Below are 15,758 nucleotides of genomic sequence, written 5' to 3'. Positions count from 1 at the left end.
ATCGTCGACGCCACGATGCAAGTTTTGCATTAGGGCCGGAGCCCAGCCCGAGTCACGCAAACAAACATTTGGACAGCCGGGACAATTGGTAGCCGGGTCACCCGTACCGACGTTTGGACCGGTCGCCAGGTGGCAAAAACAAACGTCCGGTCCGCTCGGCGGACCGCGAAGAGAAACGCCCGGACCGGACCGGGTCGCAAAAAGCCACATTCCAACGTTCGGACCGGCAAGTCCGGCAAGCTACAGCATTTGAGAAAGGACAAAAGGAAGGAAGACAAGTAGCTTTTTGTCACGAGGGGGGCGGACAGAAACCCGCACCTTCTCAGATCTCCTTTATTGCCCGCTCCTCATTTCTTCGTTTGCCGCCCTTCGGAGTTGGCTTGGGGGTTAAAAAATGCAAATGATCAGTCTCCAATCCTGCTTTGGCCCGTCGGCGGCCCGGCCGAGTCTTTTTTTGCAGCTGCTGAAGAGGGCGTGAGGCGTCGCGCCTTCTTCACCGACGGGAGCGCGCTCAGGCCTTCTTCTTGACCACGTGGGCGCAGTCGTACTTGCCCCTGACCACGGTGAGCTTGACGCCGGGCAGGTCCTGCGTGCGCCCGCCCTCCACCAGGACCACGTTGTGCTCCTGCAGGTTGTGGCCCTCGCCGGGGATGAAGGCCACCGCCTCCTTGCCGTTGGACAGGCGCACCAGGGCGCACTTCCTGTTGGCCGAGTTGGGCTTCTTGGGCTTGCGGATCACCGTCTTCAGGACCACCGCCTTCATCTGCGGCCTGCCGAAGGTGGCGCCCGCCGCCGCCGCGGCCGCCGCCGCCTTGCCCGCCGCCTTGGGCCCGCCCTGCCGGCGCATCTGGTTGAGGGTGGCCATGGGCCGGCCGCTCGCCCGCTGGGGAGCCGCGCCTGCGACAATGACATTTGCCCACTTGATAGGAGCGAGCAACGTTGCTGCGCGCGCTCTTTTTTCGCCTCTCCGGTCGGCTTCTTCATTCGCGCCCGTTGCAAGCGCTTTGCAAACGTGCAAACCTACGGAGTGTGCGAATGAACGTTTTGCGACTTGCCTTGAAAGAAGAAGAAGAAGGGCGACTTGGAGCTCAAACCCCGCAAGAGTGACATCGCTGCAACCAAACACAAGTCACGCGACGGACGTCGGCAACGCGCGCGATCTGACACACGTCACGCGGTTGGGCCGGGCGCAAACACGTCGAGACGAACGCCTGTGCCGGATTTCAGCGGGCGCGGGGCGCTAGCAGCTAACCAACCTTGAAATGTGGCCATGGCGGCGCGCGGCCGGCGCTTGCGCTCGGGACGGAGGCCGGCGACGCCCGAGCGCTCGTCTCGACGATCGGCGGCGAAAACACACTAAAACGCTCGCGCAACAAGCGCGACCCCGAGCAGATACGTGCGAGCGAGTAGATACGTGCGAGCGAGCCACCGGAAAGCGGTCCGTTCGGATTAAGGGTACTTCCGGTTTCAACCCGAAGACACGAAATCCATTTTTTACTTTCAATAAACACGTAATAATAATTACGATTACATAATCAAATTTGATATGTACTTTCCAACCCTAACCACGATTACTGATACAGTAAAGTGCCTATCCGTATCAGTGTTAACGATCGCAATTCTACAAGCCAAAACTAAAGCAACATTAATGCTGCTGAGGTAATCATGCGGCGAGGAACTGTCAATGCTCTTTCTTTCTTCGAAATGATAGTTTTGTACCTCGCAGTTTGGCATTTCCCAGCAAAAATCTCAACGACCGCTCCTTTGTTTTTTAGAAGCGATAGCGTAATCTCAAGTGTCGCAAAAAGCGAGTTGTCGGTGTTGGGGCTTGAACAAGCGCACCGTTTTCGGGGTCTCTCTTTCAGCGACGTCGTCACATTAAAGCAACCGAGAAGGACCGAGGAGCAAAAATAGATGTGACCCATAAAGAAAAAAATCCAATCACGGTTTGCTCGGACGACCGATAACGAGAGCCCGATGGCGGCTCTTCCCTTTTTTTTTTTGATATCAGCTGTCCTGATAAAGTCGGGGGTCGCACGTGCCGCATCACGCGCGACCCCCGACTTTATCAGGACAGCTGATATCAAAAAAAAAAAGGGAAGAGCCGCCATCGGGCTCTCGTTATCGGTCGTCCGCATCACGTGCGGCCTCGCCCGGCGGCGGAAAGGGACTCTGTTCTACGCCGCCGGACTTGCACCGGGGACGCACGTTTGGCCGGCTCATCTTAATGCTGAGGCACGTGCGCGCCGACGGTCCAAGGTTCGCCGGGAGACGTCAGCAGATGTCTATCGGCCCGTCGTCGATCATTAACGGGGCCTCCTCCCCGTCCCGGTTTCCTCCTTCGGCCGCGCCGGCTCACAACCGCGACAGCATGGCCACCGGCGGGCTGCGACCCATCTTGCTCCTCCAGGTCTTGGTCCTGGCCGTCTCCGCCGCCCCCGCCGAGCCGGCCGGAGGCCGGCGCGGGAGCGGGAAGCGCCTCCTGCTGATCTCTTTCGACGGCTTCCGGTGGGACTACGACCAGGACGTGGACACGCCCAACCTGGACCGCTTGGCGCTGGACGGCGTCAAGGCCAAGTACATCACGCCGCCCATGCTCACCATGACCTCGCCGTCGCACTTCACCACCATCACAGGTGGCCCGACAAAGCCGCCGCCGCTGGCGCGAGCCCCGTCCGGCGCCGTCCGGTTTTCTCGCGCGATTCGGCGTCCCGCAACTCGCTTTTTGTCCTGGCGTTCGCGCAGGCCGCTGGGTGGAGGACCACGAGGTGGTCCACAACATGATGTTCGACGCGCAGACCAACCAGAAGGTTCCCCACAAGCAGACCCTCAGGCGCTCCGAGTGGTGGGACAACGGCGTTCTGCCGCTCTGGATCACGGCGCAGAACCAGGTGACGCTCGGCGCCGGGGCGAGCGGCCCGGAACGCTCGCGTTCTCTCCTCCCCGTCGGCGCGCTTCACCCGCTCAGAGAGAGGAGCGAGGAATCGCTCGGCTCCGCGCCTCCATTAGCGCCCCTTTTCTCGCCCGGGTCCAGGGTCTGAAGACGGCCTCGTTCCACTACCCCGGGGGGGGCGCCAACTACAGCGGTCAGGCGGTGAACCGGGCCGTCCTGGAGGAGGCGGGCCACCCGGACGACAACGAGACCGAGTGGCGGCGGAACATCGACACGGTCCTGGGCTGGTTCTCCGAGGAGGACTTCGACCTGGTCACCCTGTACTACGGCGAGCCCGACAACGTGGGCCACGTCCGGGGCCCGGACCACGCGGACCGCAAGGCCGTGGTCCGGCAGATCGACCGCACGGTGGGCTACCTGCGGGACGCCGTCGCCCGCCGCGGCCTGGACGCCGAACTCAACGTCATCATCACCTCCGACCACGGCATGACCACCGTCAAGAAGCGCCCCCTGGTGGACGAGATCGTGCTCAACAAGTACATGAACCTGCTCAAGTTGGCCAGCTTCGAGATCCTGGACTACGGCGGCTTCGGGATCCTGACGCCGCGGCCGGGGAAGGAGCGGCAAGTGCTGGAGGCGCTGGCCAAGGCCCCCAACCTGACCGCTTACAGCAAGGAGAACATGCCCGAGAGTTTCCACCTGGCGCGGAGCCGGCGCCTGCCCCCCGTGGTGGTGCAGGCCGACCTCGGCTTCAACCTCAACTCGGTCGGTGCGAGCGCCCGAGGCGGCCCGTCTTCTCGTCCGCCGAGGCGTAGCCGAGAACGCCCCCCGCTTTGACGCGCGGGGGCTCCGTCCGCGTTGACCCGCGCCGCCCTTTTCACACTTCGTCTGTGGTCAAATACGCGTGCGAAGCGGCTCACAACTTCACTTTGTCATCGCTGCCAATCGCGTATTTGTAAACGTCTTGGGGTTAGGTTTAGCACAGGGGCCAACGGGCGGGGTCGGGGTTCGGGCACGGACGGGGGCCAACGGGCGGGGTCGGGGTTAGGACACGCGCGGACGGGGGCTCGCGGGCGGGGTCGGGGTTAGGGCTAGCGGACGTGCCCGAGTGGAGCCGGGACATACGTTTGTCCCGCTTTAATGCGCTGACTCGAGTCCCGTTCACAACGCCCGCATCAGCAACCGGGGAAAGGCGCCGTTTGTTCTCTCTCCCCGCCAGAGATTCATCGTGTACGTGAACAAAGGCGACCACGGCTTCCACAGCGGCGAGATGGACATGAAAATGATCTTCAGGGCCTTCGGACCCGACTTCAAGGAGAACTTCGTGGCCGAGCCCTTCGACAGCGTCCACATCTACCCGCTCATGTGCCGCCTGCTGGACGTCCGAGCCGAGCCCAACAACGGATCCCTGGAGCCGACCGCCGACATGCTGAAGCCCCCCCGCGGCGGTGAGGAGCGGGAAGCGGCGCGCCCGCCCGCTCGCCCGCCGCCAGGAAAGCCTCTCATCTTTGCTCTCGCTCCCGGCAGGAGGGCCTCGGACGGCTGCCGCCTCGCCGGCGACGATGGCGATCTTCCTCTTGGTTTCGGCGCTGGTGCCGTAGCGCGCCGCGAGCTCTCGTCTCCGGCGCCGTGAGCCAGTCGCGTTGGACCAATATGATTATTTATTTTCCAATCACGTATGCACAATTGCGCTTCGAAATAAAACGGCGGCGTCAATCAAATCCGCGCGCTACGCTTGGAGCGGGACCCGGAACCTTTTCCCGATGGAAGGCTCGACTCTCGGTGCGAGCCCGCCCTTCCGGCGCGGGCGGCTGACCAAGGGGAACAACTAGCGTCCCTTCCCTTTCCTTTGAAGCTTTCGCCTTATCAAACCATCCCCGGGTTTCGGGCGAGGCTGCCGTCGGAAGCGTCCAGCCGGCGAACGCGGCGCTCCCCGGAAGCGAAGCGGCCTAAGCCGTCGGCGGCAAGAAAAGCCGTCGACTTTTCGTCGCCTTCTTCCCGCCGCGCCGCTCAGTCATCCGCACGCCCCCCCCTCCCCCGTCCGCTCACTCGGACCGGAAGAGCGAGCCGAGGCCGTCGGGCTCGGACCCGGGCGCCGCGCCCGGCTCGGGGACGGCCGGGAACAAGGACGCCATCTTGTGTCTGAAGTCGGACGGCTGCCAAAGGACAAGGGAGGGTGAGGCGGCGGCGCCCGGCCTCGGCTCGGCTCGGCGGCGGCCGAAGCTCACGTACGCTGGCGACGCCCAGCAGCTTGCACGCGCCCAGCGTCAGCAGGCCCACGCCGCAGCACGCGTACGCCGAGCCTCGGCCCAGAGCTCGCAGGGCCAGCGCCGCGCCGCTCTCGGGGAGCGCCGCCGCCGCCGCGCCCTGCCGGAGGGAAAGCGCATCGCCGCGAGTAAGAAGAAAGCCATTCTATTGGACGGAGACCATCCGAGCGTTCCATTCTGACGGTATGACGATCGGGGGCAAAAATGCCGCGCCGTTCAAATGACGTCGCTTGATTTTTCCGTTGAAATCAATCTGTTTTATCTTTCGAGAAACTATTCAGTGTTTGTTGCATTAGGAAGGCGTACCGCGCTGAGTACAAACAAACGAACACGTCATTAAACGCGTAAATATGTCTCCTGCGTTTGAATCGTCGTCATCAAAACCCCGTCATTGCCCCGTCACCGGCGAGCTACGTTGAATACAAAGACCCCCTCCCGAGCCTCCGCCAAGACAAAAAAAGCAATGGCCATCTTTGCACCCAAATATTGAGCGCCTAACCCTAACCCTAGGTCTGCAAGCGCGAGTGACGGCCTACCGCCAAAGTGCGCGGCGCTTCCGCCAATGTCTGCCGTGAGGCAAACGTGTTTGGGCCTCCGGCGAAAACAAAACCGCCATTTGACTGTTTGGAAAGAATGGGCCTCAACGCTTATCTAAAAGGCCAACTCGGATATTGGCCCACACCTCCAGGTCACTGGCGAATACGAGTAGGCAAACGAGTTGTTTTTTCATCGCTTTCGTCTGAACAGGTTATCTATCCTAGGCCAGCTCGCCCGTCCGCCGAATTGGGCTCTGTGAACCAGCGTAATAGCCGGCCGCCTTCTTGCGCTCAAACGCCGAAGCGTTGGAACAATTCGCTTGCCCCATTCATTCCTTGGATCCCAATCACGAACCTTTTCTGCTCTAGTCTGCTCTTGCGAAAAGCCGCAGGCGGGGAGCGAGCGCGGGCCGCTCACCTTGCCGAAGCAGTCCGGGTTGTTCTTCTTGGCCAAAGCCAAAGTGGAGCCGAAGCCGGCGATCAAGCCCAAAGACGACACGCTCGCCAGGAAGACAGCGCCTGGACACCGGAAGTACAAACGTCTCGCGCCTTGGCATCCTTTCGCGAATCAGAACAAAACCATAGCGGAGCGGCGTCCTCGAGAGCGCTCCGTGTGTGGGCGCGCGCGCGAGAGAGAGAGAGAGACTCGAGACGCCGCCGACCTTCCTTGGAAACTGTGAAATTGCGTCATCAAAGAGCGACTAAACGCAGCGCCTCGAGACAGTACGCGATAAATGTCCACCTTGCATCAGCCGCACTTTTTCGTCGTCCTCCTTTAACGGGCCTTTGACGAGGTTTTGCTCCGATGCGGACATGTCGCTCCGGTGCGTCGCCATCTTGCCATCGGGCGGAAACAACGAACCGGAAGGAAGGAGACGCACGCTCGTTCTTCTTCTCCTTTCGGCTTTCGTCATCAGACGTCGCCGCAGCCGCAGCGAATCGCTCGCCTCCGTGCGAGTCCCTCTCCTGCGTCCTCTTCACTACTTTCGTCGCATCGAGGAACCTTCTCTCGGTCTTCCTCCAGACCCCCGGCCCTTAAACAAACATGCTCTGACTTTCTTATCTTTTTGTTCTTCTCGCCATCTCAATCGTCATGGGAAAACCTCATCCAGCCGTCTATCTTAACCGCCTATCCTCGCAATTTTAGGGAAAACATAGTCATTATTTCGACGAAAAAAAACGCTCTTTACTTTTACTTTGCACATGTTACTCACGTATTGTCATTTCGGAGAAAACCCCCCAAAGGGGTTTAACGATTCAATGCGTAGATGTGGACTTGACATTTTCCGTTCTGAAACGTATAACGTAGGCCGGGGTCACCAACGCGGCGCCACCCCGCGGCTACGGCTAGCAACGCATCGCGGTTAAAGAACGCACGGAGGCTCATGGTTCTCCTCGATGCGCCAATGAAAACGGGAGGAAGAAGAGAGGAAGCGTCGTGTCGGGCTGACTTGTTTTATTTGCACGGCAACGGGGAGGTTAGCGTCATTCGGGTATACAGCAGGGGGCGCTCCGACGCGCGGAAAGCGTTGAGGATTTCCCGCAGTCGGGCGATACAAAACGTACATGTCGAGTCTCCGCGTTGGGGAGGGGCTTCATTCGCCGCGTCAGGTTTGGACGGACGCGGGCAGCGGAGGGGGCGCCTTTCAAGGGGGAAACGGCGCCGCCGGCGTGGGCGAGGCGCTTCTTTCGAGCCAATCGCTCGTAACGTGGCGCGCAAGACGGCGACGTCGCGGGAGAAAGAGGAAGGGGGGCTTCTGGGGCGGTGTCGTCGGCGCGGCGCGGCCGTCCGGGCCGGGGAACCGCCCGAGCCCATCTTTGCCGGGACGGGAAGCATCCACGCCACAAACGAGCAGACGCATGAATTTATTTACACGGCGGGAGGCGGCGGCCCCCGGCGGCGGGGGAGGCCCTCGGCCCGCCCGCATCCACCCCCGTCCGGCTTGAGCCCGACGCGGCGAGGTCCGCCTTTTCCAAAGGCGTTTCCGCGGCGCGGCCGTCCGGCGACAGGAACCGGCGGCGCCTCGGAACGGAGGACGGCGATCGAGACGGCTCGCCGCCGAGCTCGAGCCGGGTCGGGAGGACGCGGGATCTCCGAGAGGCTCGGGCGCAGCGGAGCATGCTGGGAATCGTCCAAAAGCGGTCGGGAGGGCGGGCGACGTTGTTCTTCTCTTCACAAGGGCATGCGACCGAATGCATGACGGCGACGCGACTCGCTCGGGCGCTTTTCCGAGCGCGTTTCGCGCGGAGGGAACGGACGGACGGACGGACGGGCGGACGGAGGGCGTTCGGAAGGAGGATCCCGGGTCACGGGCGGGTCGGTCTCGGCGCGGGCCGGTCCGGCGCTCAGTACTCGGCCAGGGGGTGCCACTTGGAGATCTGGCGGCGCGGGTTCTCGCAGACCTCCCGCCAGTGGGCGGCGGCGGAGGGCGCGGCGGCGTGCAGGCCCAGCAGCAGGCGGCCCAGGACCTGGTTCTTGGCGGTGCGGTCGAAGTCCACCGCCAGGAACTCCACCGAGATGTCGGGCAGCAGCTCGGGCGGGATGTCGTAGATGAAGGACTCGTTGAAGACGGGGTCGAGCGTGCACTTCTTCACGCGGGTCTTCTTCTTGGCGATGCGCTTGCGCCCGTAGAAGACGTTGACCTTGACGTAGGGGTCTGCGAAGGGAGCCTCGGTTAGCCTCCGGCATCTTTTTGAAGCGGGCCCGCTCGGATTGGCGGGGGAGCTGGCGAGCGCGGCCGTAGCGCCGGCCCGCTCGGATTAGCGGGGGAGCTAGCGAGCGAGCGAGCGCGGCCGTAGCGCCCGCCTCCAAAAGAATATTTGGCCCTTGAGAGCGCGCGCTTCGGAAACGCCGGCGCTCGCGGAGGCACTCACTGGCAGAAAGTCCGGCCACGTCCGTCTTGGGGAGGTGGCGAGCCTTGAGGACCACCACGCTCAGGCGATGGGACACGGGCTGGTAGGACAGCGAGGCCAGCAGCTCGCCGCGACTCTCGCACTGCGGACACAAGGCACGCGCCCGCTCAGTTCCCTTTCAACGGCGACCCGCCCGCCCGCCCGCCCGCCCGCCCGCGCGTCCGAACCTGTGTCCCGAGACCCCGAAAGCGCCGGGAACTTAGGACGTTTGCGAGCCTCGGCCCGACTCCTTGCGGGACCCGCCCTGGACCAAAGGCTTCCGTCCGAAACCCAACGTCGCAGAAAAGCTTTTGTCTGCCGCGGGGGGGCATTTACGTTACGTCGGCACATGCGAAATCGGCGGCGCGGGACGGCTCTTTTCGTTTTGTTTTTTTCCCCTCCAAAATGAAAATTCCTTGAAAGCAAACGGCCTGGAATTTAAGGTTATGCGCCTTTTGAAATCGGCGTTGGGCCGGCGAACCGTCCCGGGGGTTAATACGCTTCATCCGGTTTGTCGTCGGAGCAACCGAGGCGCGGGAAAGAGTGAGAAACGGGATTCCGGTGGCCTCGGGATGATTTTTCCGTTTTGTGGGAACGGCGGGCGCCGCGGACGCAAGAAAGGGACACGGCCCGTCGGCGGCCACGGAAAAAGGTTCGGCCCTCGGGAAACCCCCGTCGTTTTGCCTCGTCCCCGAGCGGCTCACCTGCGCGTTCCTTTTGACGATGGGCCGGCTGAGGTGGACCCGGCCGGCGCTGGGGTCCACGCCCCCGAGCGGCACCAGCGCCTCGCCGATGACGTCGTCGCGGGCGAAGCGGTCGAAGCTGAGCACCAGGAAGTGAAGCGTGAGCTCGGGCAGCGAGCTGTAGGCCACGCCGTAGAAGGTGAAGGTCTCGTCAAAGAGCGGGTCCAGGGTCTTCCGCAGCACGCGGGTCTTGACGCGGTGCTTCTTCTCGGGCAGGACGGTCATCTTGACGTAGGGGTCCGAGCTGCCGGCCCGCTCGTCCACGGCGGGCAGGCCCCGGGCCCCGACCACCGTGACCACCAGGGCCTTCTTGGGGAAGTTGTAGTCCACGGCCAGGCTGACGGAGCCCAGGTCGGCGCCGGGCGTGAAGGGCGACGCCGTCTTGCTGCCGCTCCGGCTGCTGCCCGCCGAGCCGGCGTCCGGGCGGCAGTAGTCGGCGCGCACGGGCAGCGCCCGCTCCGGGGCCGCGTCCAGGACGTTGTTCTGGGCGTCCACCAGCACCATGCCCCTGGCCGCCGCCCCGCCGCCGCCGCCGCCGCGCTCGGCCCGCCCGCCGTTGCGCACGATCCGCTTGCTGCCGCCCAGCGACTCCGGGTAAATGCTGATCCCCTTCAGCATGTGGATGAACTTGTAGGGCGGGTCCTCGGCGTCGCCGTAGCGCTCGCCGCGCAGCTTGCGGCGTCCCGACGAGCGCAGGTAGCGCCGCCGGCAGAAGGACCACAGCAGGAGCGCCGCCGTCACCGCCGCCACCAGGACGCCCGCGCCCAGGAAGCCCGCCAGGACGGGAGACATGGCTGCGGGACAGACGGCGAGTCAGCGGACGGGGAGGGAGGGGCGGGGGCTCCTTTGCGAGCCCCTTGTCCCGATGTGACGCGCGCGCAGGCCGGCCGGGCCTCGACGGGGTCGAGCGCTTCTTTCGTTGCGGGTGGCGCTTTGCATGGGAACGCTTGGAGTCGAGCGAAAGGGCCGTTTCGTCATCAGGGTGCGGAGAAGGGCCCGACGCTTCCCAACGCGGCGCAACCGATGAAAAAAACAATGACGTCATGCTCATGCACGGCCGCACTGGGAGCAGCGAGTACAGACACGACGTCACCGTCGGGCAAGGCCCACCGAGAGATCGCGCCTGCCGAAAACAACCTCGCGCGCCTGTACTTGGCGTTTGATGCTGCGAAAAAAAACAAACAACAACATGTCTTTCTGTTGTCGTCACGTCGAGGGACACTGACGAAACGTGGGAAAGAAGGGGAGGCCAAATGGCGGCCTTCGACTGGGTGGCGCCCTTAGCAGGTGCGCGCCGAAAAGCGCAGGCAGGCAGGCAGGCAGGCAGGCAGGCAGGCAGGCAGGCAGGCGAGGCTCGGGTTTGGAACGAAGGCCGGCTCGCTTCGCGTTCACTCACCGTAGGAGGGCCGCAGCTCCGTCACGTCCGCCATTTTGTGGCGAGCGAGAAAGGACGGTAGGACGGAGGGAAGGAGGGAAGGAAGGAAGGAAGGAAGGAGAGCGCAGGCCGACGTTTCCTTCACATTCGTCAGCGAAACAAAAATAAAGCAGAGGCCGTTGCTCCGGTCCGCTCGGGGCGTCGTCCGTCTGCGGTGCTGCCGAAGATGCCGCCGCTGCTGATGCTGGGACAAGTGAGCGCTGAGGCCGACGCCCGGCTCTCCGAGATGCTCCGCGGGCGGGGCGGGGCGGGGCGGGGCGGGGCGGGAGTGCGGGAGTGCGGGGCGCGAAGACGTCTCGCTCGCGTTTCCGGAACACAAAGGCGCTAAACCGAAGCGATACCCGGAAGCCGCGGGCGCGCCGCCGAGATCCCGTTTGCCGAGCGACGCCGAACGCGTCTCGGGCGGCTCGAGCGAAGCGCGGCGCGGCGCGGCGCGGCGCGGCGGAGTGAGACCTCTTCGCCGCCGCGACAGCGAGCTCCTGCGAGACCTTTGGCCCCGCCCCCAGCTCTCCTTTCGGGCTCCTTTCCGTTTCCACTCCTCCTATGGAGCCCAATCCAAAACGCACAAAAGAAGAGAAAACAACGAGAATATCCTCATCGAATTCAGATCGTGTTGACACTTGCGGGTGAACGAACGGGTGAGAGCGAGCGAGCGAGCGAGCGAGCGACGTGACGTCACCCAACGCCCTCTTCTCCTTGGGGTTTGACACTTAGAAAGACAGTAGACTTTTTACTTTTATTCCTTTATCCCTGTCATTTTATTCGCGACTTCATTCTTTTTATTCTTCCTTTTATTCCACGTTTTACCCTTACTCATTTGTCTTATCAGATTGAGTGTTTTCTATCCTCGAGCTATGGTGTCTGTTTTGACCATCTTCTGATTGTTTTGTACAGCGCTTTGGTCATCTGCGGCCGTTTTAAAGTGCTTGACGAATGAAGTTGGATTGGACTGTCAGTTGCTCTGACCTGGGCTATAAAAGCTAAAAACGAGGCCAGACAAAAACGCGGCTTTGTTTTCTTTTTTACGGCGGTAGGAAAGATGCAGGTGTGATACGCAAACGGCGGCGCTGAGCGCGAGGCGAAAGGCATCAAAATGGAGAAAAGGGAGTCTTTGAGACTCCCGGGCCCAACACGCTTCTTTTGGGCCCAGAGCCGCCCGCGGCACAGTAAGGCGGCCGCCCCCGCCGGGATTTGGGCGGGCGCGCCCTGCCGGGATCGGCGACGTTGTGCGCAAACGCCGGAGCGCTTCTTCTTAACCCCGTCGGGGGCTTTGGAGCCCGCGCGTTTCTCGGCGCCGCGGCCCGGTGGGAAAAGAACGCTCGGCGCGGGGAGGCCCGCCGACCCCCAAGAAGGAAGCCAAGAAGGAAGCCGTCGGGCCTCGGCGGGCTCGGGCTTTCGCCTTAAGGCCGGGAATCACCTCGGAGCTCCCCGGCCCGAAGCCTCGCCCGGCGTCGGAATTTATTGACTCCGATTTGTCACCTTTCCCGACTGCCACCCATCCAACAATTTGCGCGCTCGTTCCGCGAAGGGAAGGTATCAGGAAGCCGGCATTTTCACGCACGAGCGGCTTTATTCCTAACGCGCGGCGCCCGCCCGGGTCTCGGGTCCCTCTCGGTACAGCCCCGGACGCCTCCGTTGCCACCGGCGGACGGACTCTCGTCCCGGTTGCCCAGCAATGAGTTATACTACGCGATACGCAAACGGCACGTCAACCAAGGCGTCCCGGCACTATTCTACGGGCTACGCGTATACCGCCGTTAACTTTAGCTTGCTCTCATCGGTCTTCGTTCCCCCGCAGCATCGCTTGCTTACTCCTCCCGGTTGTAGTTTTCCTCGCGGTTGTTTTCCGTCAGCCGCCTCTGGGTCTGTTCTGAAACATTCCATTCTTGGCACAGCCCGCATCCTGTTCCGCTCCAGCGCTCGCACGCTCGGCACTCCACGGTCTCACACTCGCATACGCAGGGTGTAGCAACATCTAATGAACTACTTTAAGCTCAAACTCTTGTGTTCCTTTCCCGGCTTTCGTCTCAAAGGCAAAATCGAAACCAAAGCCAAATCCGCCTTGAGCTAGCGGGCGGCAAAGGCGCTCTAAAGTTTGCCGTTCCGGCAAAGGGCAGAGCGAGCGTTTCGTCACCGCGGCGGCGACGCCGCAAACGGGGTCCGCGACGGCGCCGCAGACGGGGTCGGGGCCCCGCCCGCCCGCACGCCCGCCCGCCCGCCCTTCGGTACGGCTCCTTTTTCGCCGCGCCCGCCCCGCTTCTTCTTGTTCCCTTTTCTTCTGCACTCAGCTCGCCCCGCCAAAAAAGAGGAAGGAAGGCAGGCCTCGGACTTGCCGTCTCGGCTTTTCTCCTTCCCCCCGTCATTTGCCGCCGTCCCTTTGCGACCATGCTTCGTTCCGGCGCGCTGCTCTCGCTGCTTCTGACGGGTGAGGGGCCCACGCGCGCCGCGTACGGTCAATACCGGGCTCTAGGAACGAGATGTCCCCCCGGCGCGGCTGACATCGCGACTACTCAGACAGAAAGCGAGGCGCGCGCGCCGCTCAAAGGACAAACGCTTCCCATTGAAAATCAGAGCCCATTTGGATCCCGACTGCACGGCGGGCACGCTTTTCATTTCCCGGCCTAACTTTTGGTAGCGCCGCACCACACTTTGTTTGCGGACGACGCCGGAACGGGTTTTGCCCTCCCGGGCGAAAACCAGGCAATTTGATTTCGCCGCTCGGCCGCGACATCGCCGGCCGGACGTTTTTGACGTCGCCGCCTCCAATTCGTAGCTTCCAGCGCACCGTACTTGCAAATCGCCGGAAGGAGCGGCGCCCCGTCCGTCGACTTAGATCAAAAGCGCGGCCCGGACTCAATACGCGACGGCCGATTGTTTTTTGTCCGTGTGCAGATTTGTATTTTTCAGATCGGGCAGAAGCGGCGGCGGCCGAGCGGGTGCGCTACCCGCCGGCCGCGTGCGCGGCGCGCGGCTCCACCGTCACGCTGCCGTGCGCCTTCACGACCGTCATGCCGGTGGTGCGGGTGGTGTGGTGCGTCGATCACCTCATCTGCCACGGGACCACGCCGTCCGTGTACGACAGCGCCAGGTCCCGAGGCGACCCGCGCTACGTGTACCTGGGCGACAAGGAAAGCCGCTGCACGCTGGAGGTGCGCGACCTCCGGCCGCGAGACGACGCCACCTTCCGATTCCGCATGGAAGCCCGGGACGCCGCGGGCCACTTCACCGGCACCCGGGGCGTGAAGGTCACCGTCGTCGGTAGGAGCGGCGCGGCCCGACGGGCGAGCCCGCGTGCCGGACGCGGGCCTTCACCGGTAGCCTCCGCGCGGCCCCCTCTAGACGGCGACCCCATGAGGGTGCGGAGCGCCGTCCCCGGACGCGTGAGCGAGGGCGCCAACGTCACGCTGAACTGCGAGTCCCGCTGTTCCTTCGGCGGCCTGGACGTGCGCTGGCAACAAGACGGGCGCCGCCTCCCGGAGTCGGGCCCCGCCCTGCGGGTGACCGCCCGACGCTCCGCCAACTACACCTGCGCCCTGGCGGACCGCGCCGCTACCGTGTCGCCGCCCTTCAGGCTGATCGTGGAACAAGGCCACGCGGGCAAGCTACCGTTGAATTCCTCGCCCTTCTTCCGTTCTCCTTTCTAGTATTCCGGCACAACACGTCGGTCCCTTTTTCGTTTGGCGAGTCACGGCCGCGCGCCTTTGTCCTTGGGCTTTCAAGGCGGCCGTTTTAGCTCCACGCTCGGCATATCCCTCGGCCTGGCCGCGGCGCTCCTCCTCCTCCTCCTCGCCGTCGTCCTGCTCCTCGTCAAGCGGTGGGTCCCCGCGCTAGGCGTTAGCGCGTTAGCGCTCGGCGTCGGCCCCGTCACGCGTTGCGCTTTCCGGCAGGAAGCGTCGGCCGGCGACTCTCGGCCGCGGCGACGGGGGCGAAACGGAGGAGGTGAGTCGGCCCGCCTCCCGCGACGCACCCCCCGGGACAACTCTCCGCCTAATGGCGCGTGTGCGCAGAGGGCCGAAAACGCGCACAGCGGCGCGGACGCGGGCGCTGAGCGGGGCGGTCCGGACGGACAGGAAGGGGGCCGGAACGCGGACGACGTCAGTTACGCCGCCGTGCGCTTTAAAGCCAAGGCGGTCTCCAGGTACACGCGCGAATCCGCCGCTACGCACGCTCCCGCAAGCCACACGCAGGCCACGTCGCTAACGAAGCGCGGTCCCCGTTATGGTTCCAGGCCCGCCGAGACAACGGAGGACGTGGTCTACTCGTCCCTTGCGTGTCGGCGCCCCTGAACGGCCGCCGGACGGGAAGCGGCCTCCCGAAGCCGCTCGGCTTCCTCTTTGTCGCGACCTCGTTTCCCGTTGCGTCCGGCCGGCCGCTTGTCGCAACCGATGTTAGACAACGCTCCGTTAGACAACATTCCGTCAGACAACGCTCCGTTTCGTGGCTCTCCCTCACCGGCTGAAAAATCCCACTTATCAGATCTCTTCACAGCGGGTCCTTTGCCTCGCGCGGGGGGTGGCGGGGCGGGGCGGGGCGGGGAGGCCGCATGGCCCCGAGGAGCAGACTTCGCTTTTGCGACCGCAAGCTTTTGCTTGTGCAACTCCACGCCACCAGGTAGCGCCGTGGCGCTCTCCCGTCCTGTCAAAGTCCGCGCGGGGCTTCGAAACTTTTTGAACTTTTGTTGACGCGTAGTCACATTATCGATTCGCGTGACCTAGAAAAGATCTGCCCAATTTTATACGGCTTTTTCTTCAGGTTCAAAGGTTGAAAATATTGGCGCTCCCGTCTTCGTGTTCCACATCAATTTACGTTGAATTTTTTTTTTCAGCAGCAAACTGTTGACTTGGTAAAATGTTTGTAGTTGTATGTTAGAATGTAACTTTTTGTTGTTTTTTTAATTCTTTCTGGCGTTTTGATGCTCTTTGTTGTTTCAGGCTAACCTGCATAAACCCTATAGGAAGTGACCATTTGTCGTCTTTATGTAAAGGCTGGGTT

At 63.0% G+C, this 15,758-nt stretch overlaps 5 protein-coding genes across 7 annotated transcripts; 2 read left to right on the top strand and 3 right to left on the bottom strand.

The window, feature by feature from the left end:
* Positions 1-279: 279 nt before the first annotated feature.
* On the bottom strand, positions 280-1,953 carry mrps12 (mitochondrial ribosomal protein S12). Its single transcript, XM_088411719.1, has 3 exons — positions 1,257-1,953; positions 1,056-1,112; positions 280-897 (listed from the first exon to the last, which is right to left on the bottom strand). The coding sequence occupies exons 1-3, from the start codon at positions 1,270-1,272 to the stop codon at positions 512-514; spliced, it is 459 nt and encodes a 152-aa protein (XP_088267845.1). The 5' UTR covers positions 1,273-1,953; the 3' UTR covers positions 280-511.
* A 147-nt stretch (positions 1,954-2,100) lies between these two features.
* On the top strand, positions 2,101-5,514 carry LOC148425909 (ectonucleotide pyrophosphatase/phosphodiesterase family member 7). Of its 3 annotated transcripts, none has more exons than XM_088411695.1 (5): positions 2,101-2,636; positions 2,746-2,891; positions 3,035-3,658; positions 4,113-4,341; positions 4,421-5,514. In XM_088411695.1, exons 1-5 carry the CDS (start codon positions 2,228-2,230, stop codon positions 4,492-4,494), a joined length of 1,482 nt encoding a protein of 493 aa, XP_088267821.1. In that variant the 5' UTR covers positions 2,101-2,227; the 3' UTR covers positions 4,495-5,514. The 3 variants fall into 3 exon arrangements, with proteins under 3 accessions (XP_088267821.1, XP_088267820.1, XP_088267822.1); XM_088411694.1 differs by having other exon boundaries at positions 3,035-3,662; XM_088411696.1 differs by lacking the exon at positions 4,421-5,514 and having other exon boundaries at positions 3,035-3,662; positions 4,113-4,406.
* Positions 4,537-6,607, bottom strand: tmem242 (transmembrane protein 242). The gene is made up of 4 exons (XM_088411718.1): positions 6,439-6,607; positions 6,115-6,215; positions 5,126-5,260; positions 4,537-5,049 (listed from the first exon to the last, which is right to left on the bottom strand). Exons 1-4 carry the CDS (start codon positions 6,530-6,532, stop codon positions 4,939-4,941), a joined length of 441 nt encoding a protein of 146 aa, XP_088267844.1. The 5' UTR covers positions 6,533-6,607; the 3' UTR covers positions 4,537-4,938.
* A 530-nt stretch (positions 6,608-7,137) lies between these two features.
* Positions 7,138-11,016, bottom strand: syt11b (synaptotagmin XIb). Its single transcript, XM_088411693.1, has 4 exons — positions 10,728-11,016; positions 9,293-10,125; positions 8,571-8,691; positions 7,138-8,353 (listed from the first exon to the last, which is right to left on the bottom strand). The coding sequence occupies exons 1-4, from the start codon at positions 10,759-10,761 to the stop codon at positions 8,043-8,045; spliced, it is 1,299 nt and encodes a 432-aa protein (XP_088267819.1). The 5' UTR covers positions 10,762-11,016; the 3' UTR covers positions 7,138-8,042.
* Positions 11,017-11,263: 247 nt separating this feature from the next.
* Positions 11,264-15,727, top strand: LOC148425906 (uncharacterized). Its single transcript, XM_088411710.1, has 7 exons — positions 11,264-13,191; positions 13,659-14,024; positions 14,106-14,363; positions 14,487-14,580; positions 14,654-14,705; positions 14,774-14,904; positions 14,995-15,727. The coding sequence occupies exons 1-7, from the start codon at positions 13,152-13,154 to the stop codon at positions 15,050-15,052; spliced, it is 999 nt and encodes a 332-aa protein (XP_088267836.1). The 5' UTR covers positions 11,264-13,151; the 3' UTR covers positions 15,053-15,727.
* The last annotated feature ends 31 nt before the right edge of the window (positions 15,728-15,758 follow it).

Source organism: Hippichthys cyanospilos, chromosome 3 (genome assembly GCF_059441005.1).
Source record: "Hippichthys cyanospilos isolate Australia breed blue-spotted pipefish chromosome 3, RoL_Hcya_1.0, whole genome shotgun sequence".
NCBI lineage: Eukaryota > Metazoa > Chordata > Actinopteri > Syngnathiformes > Syngnathidae > Hippichthys > Hippichthys cyanospilos.
Note: the sequence above shows the minus strand (reverse complement) of the source record. Positions and strands in the feature narration are given on the sequence as shown.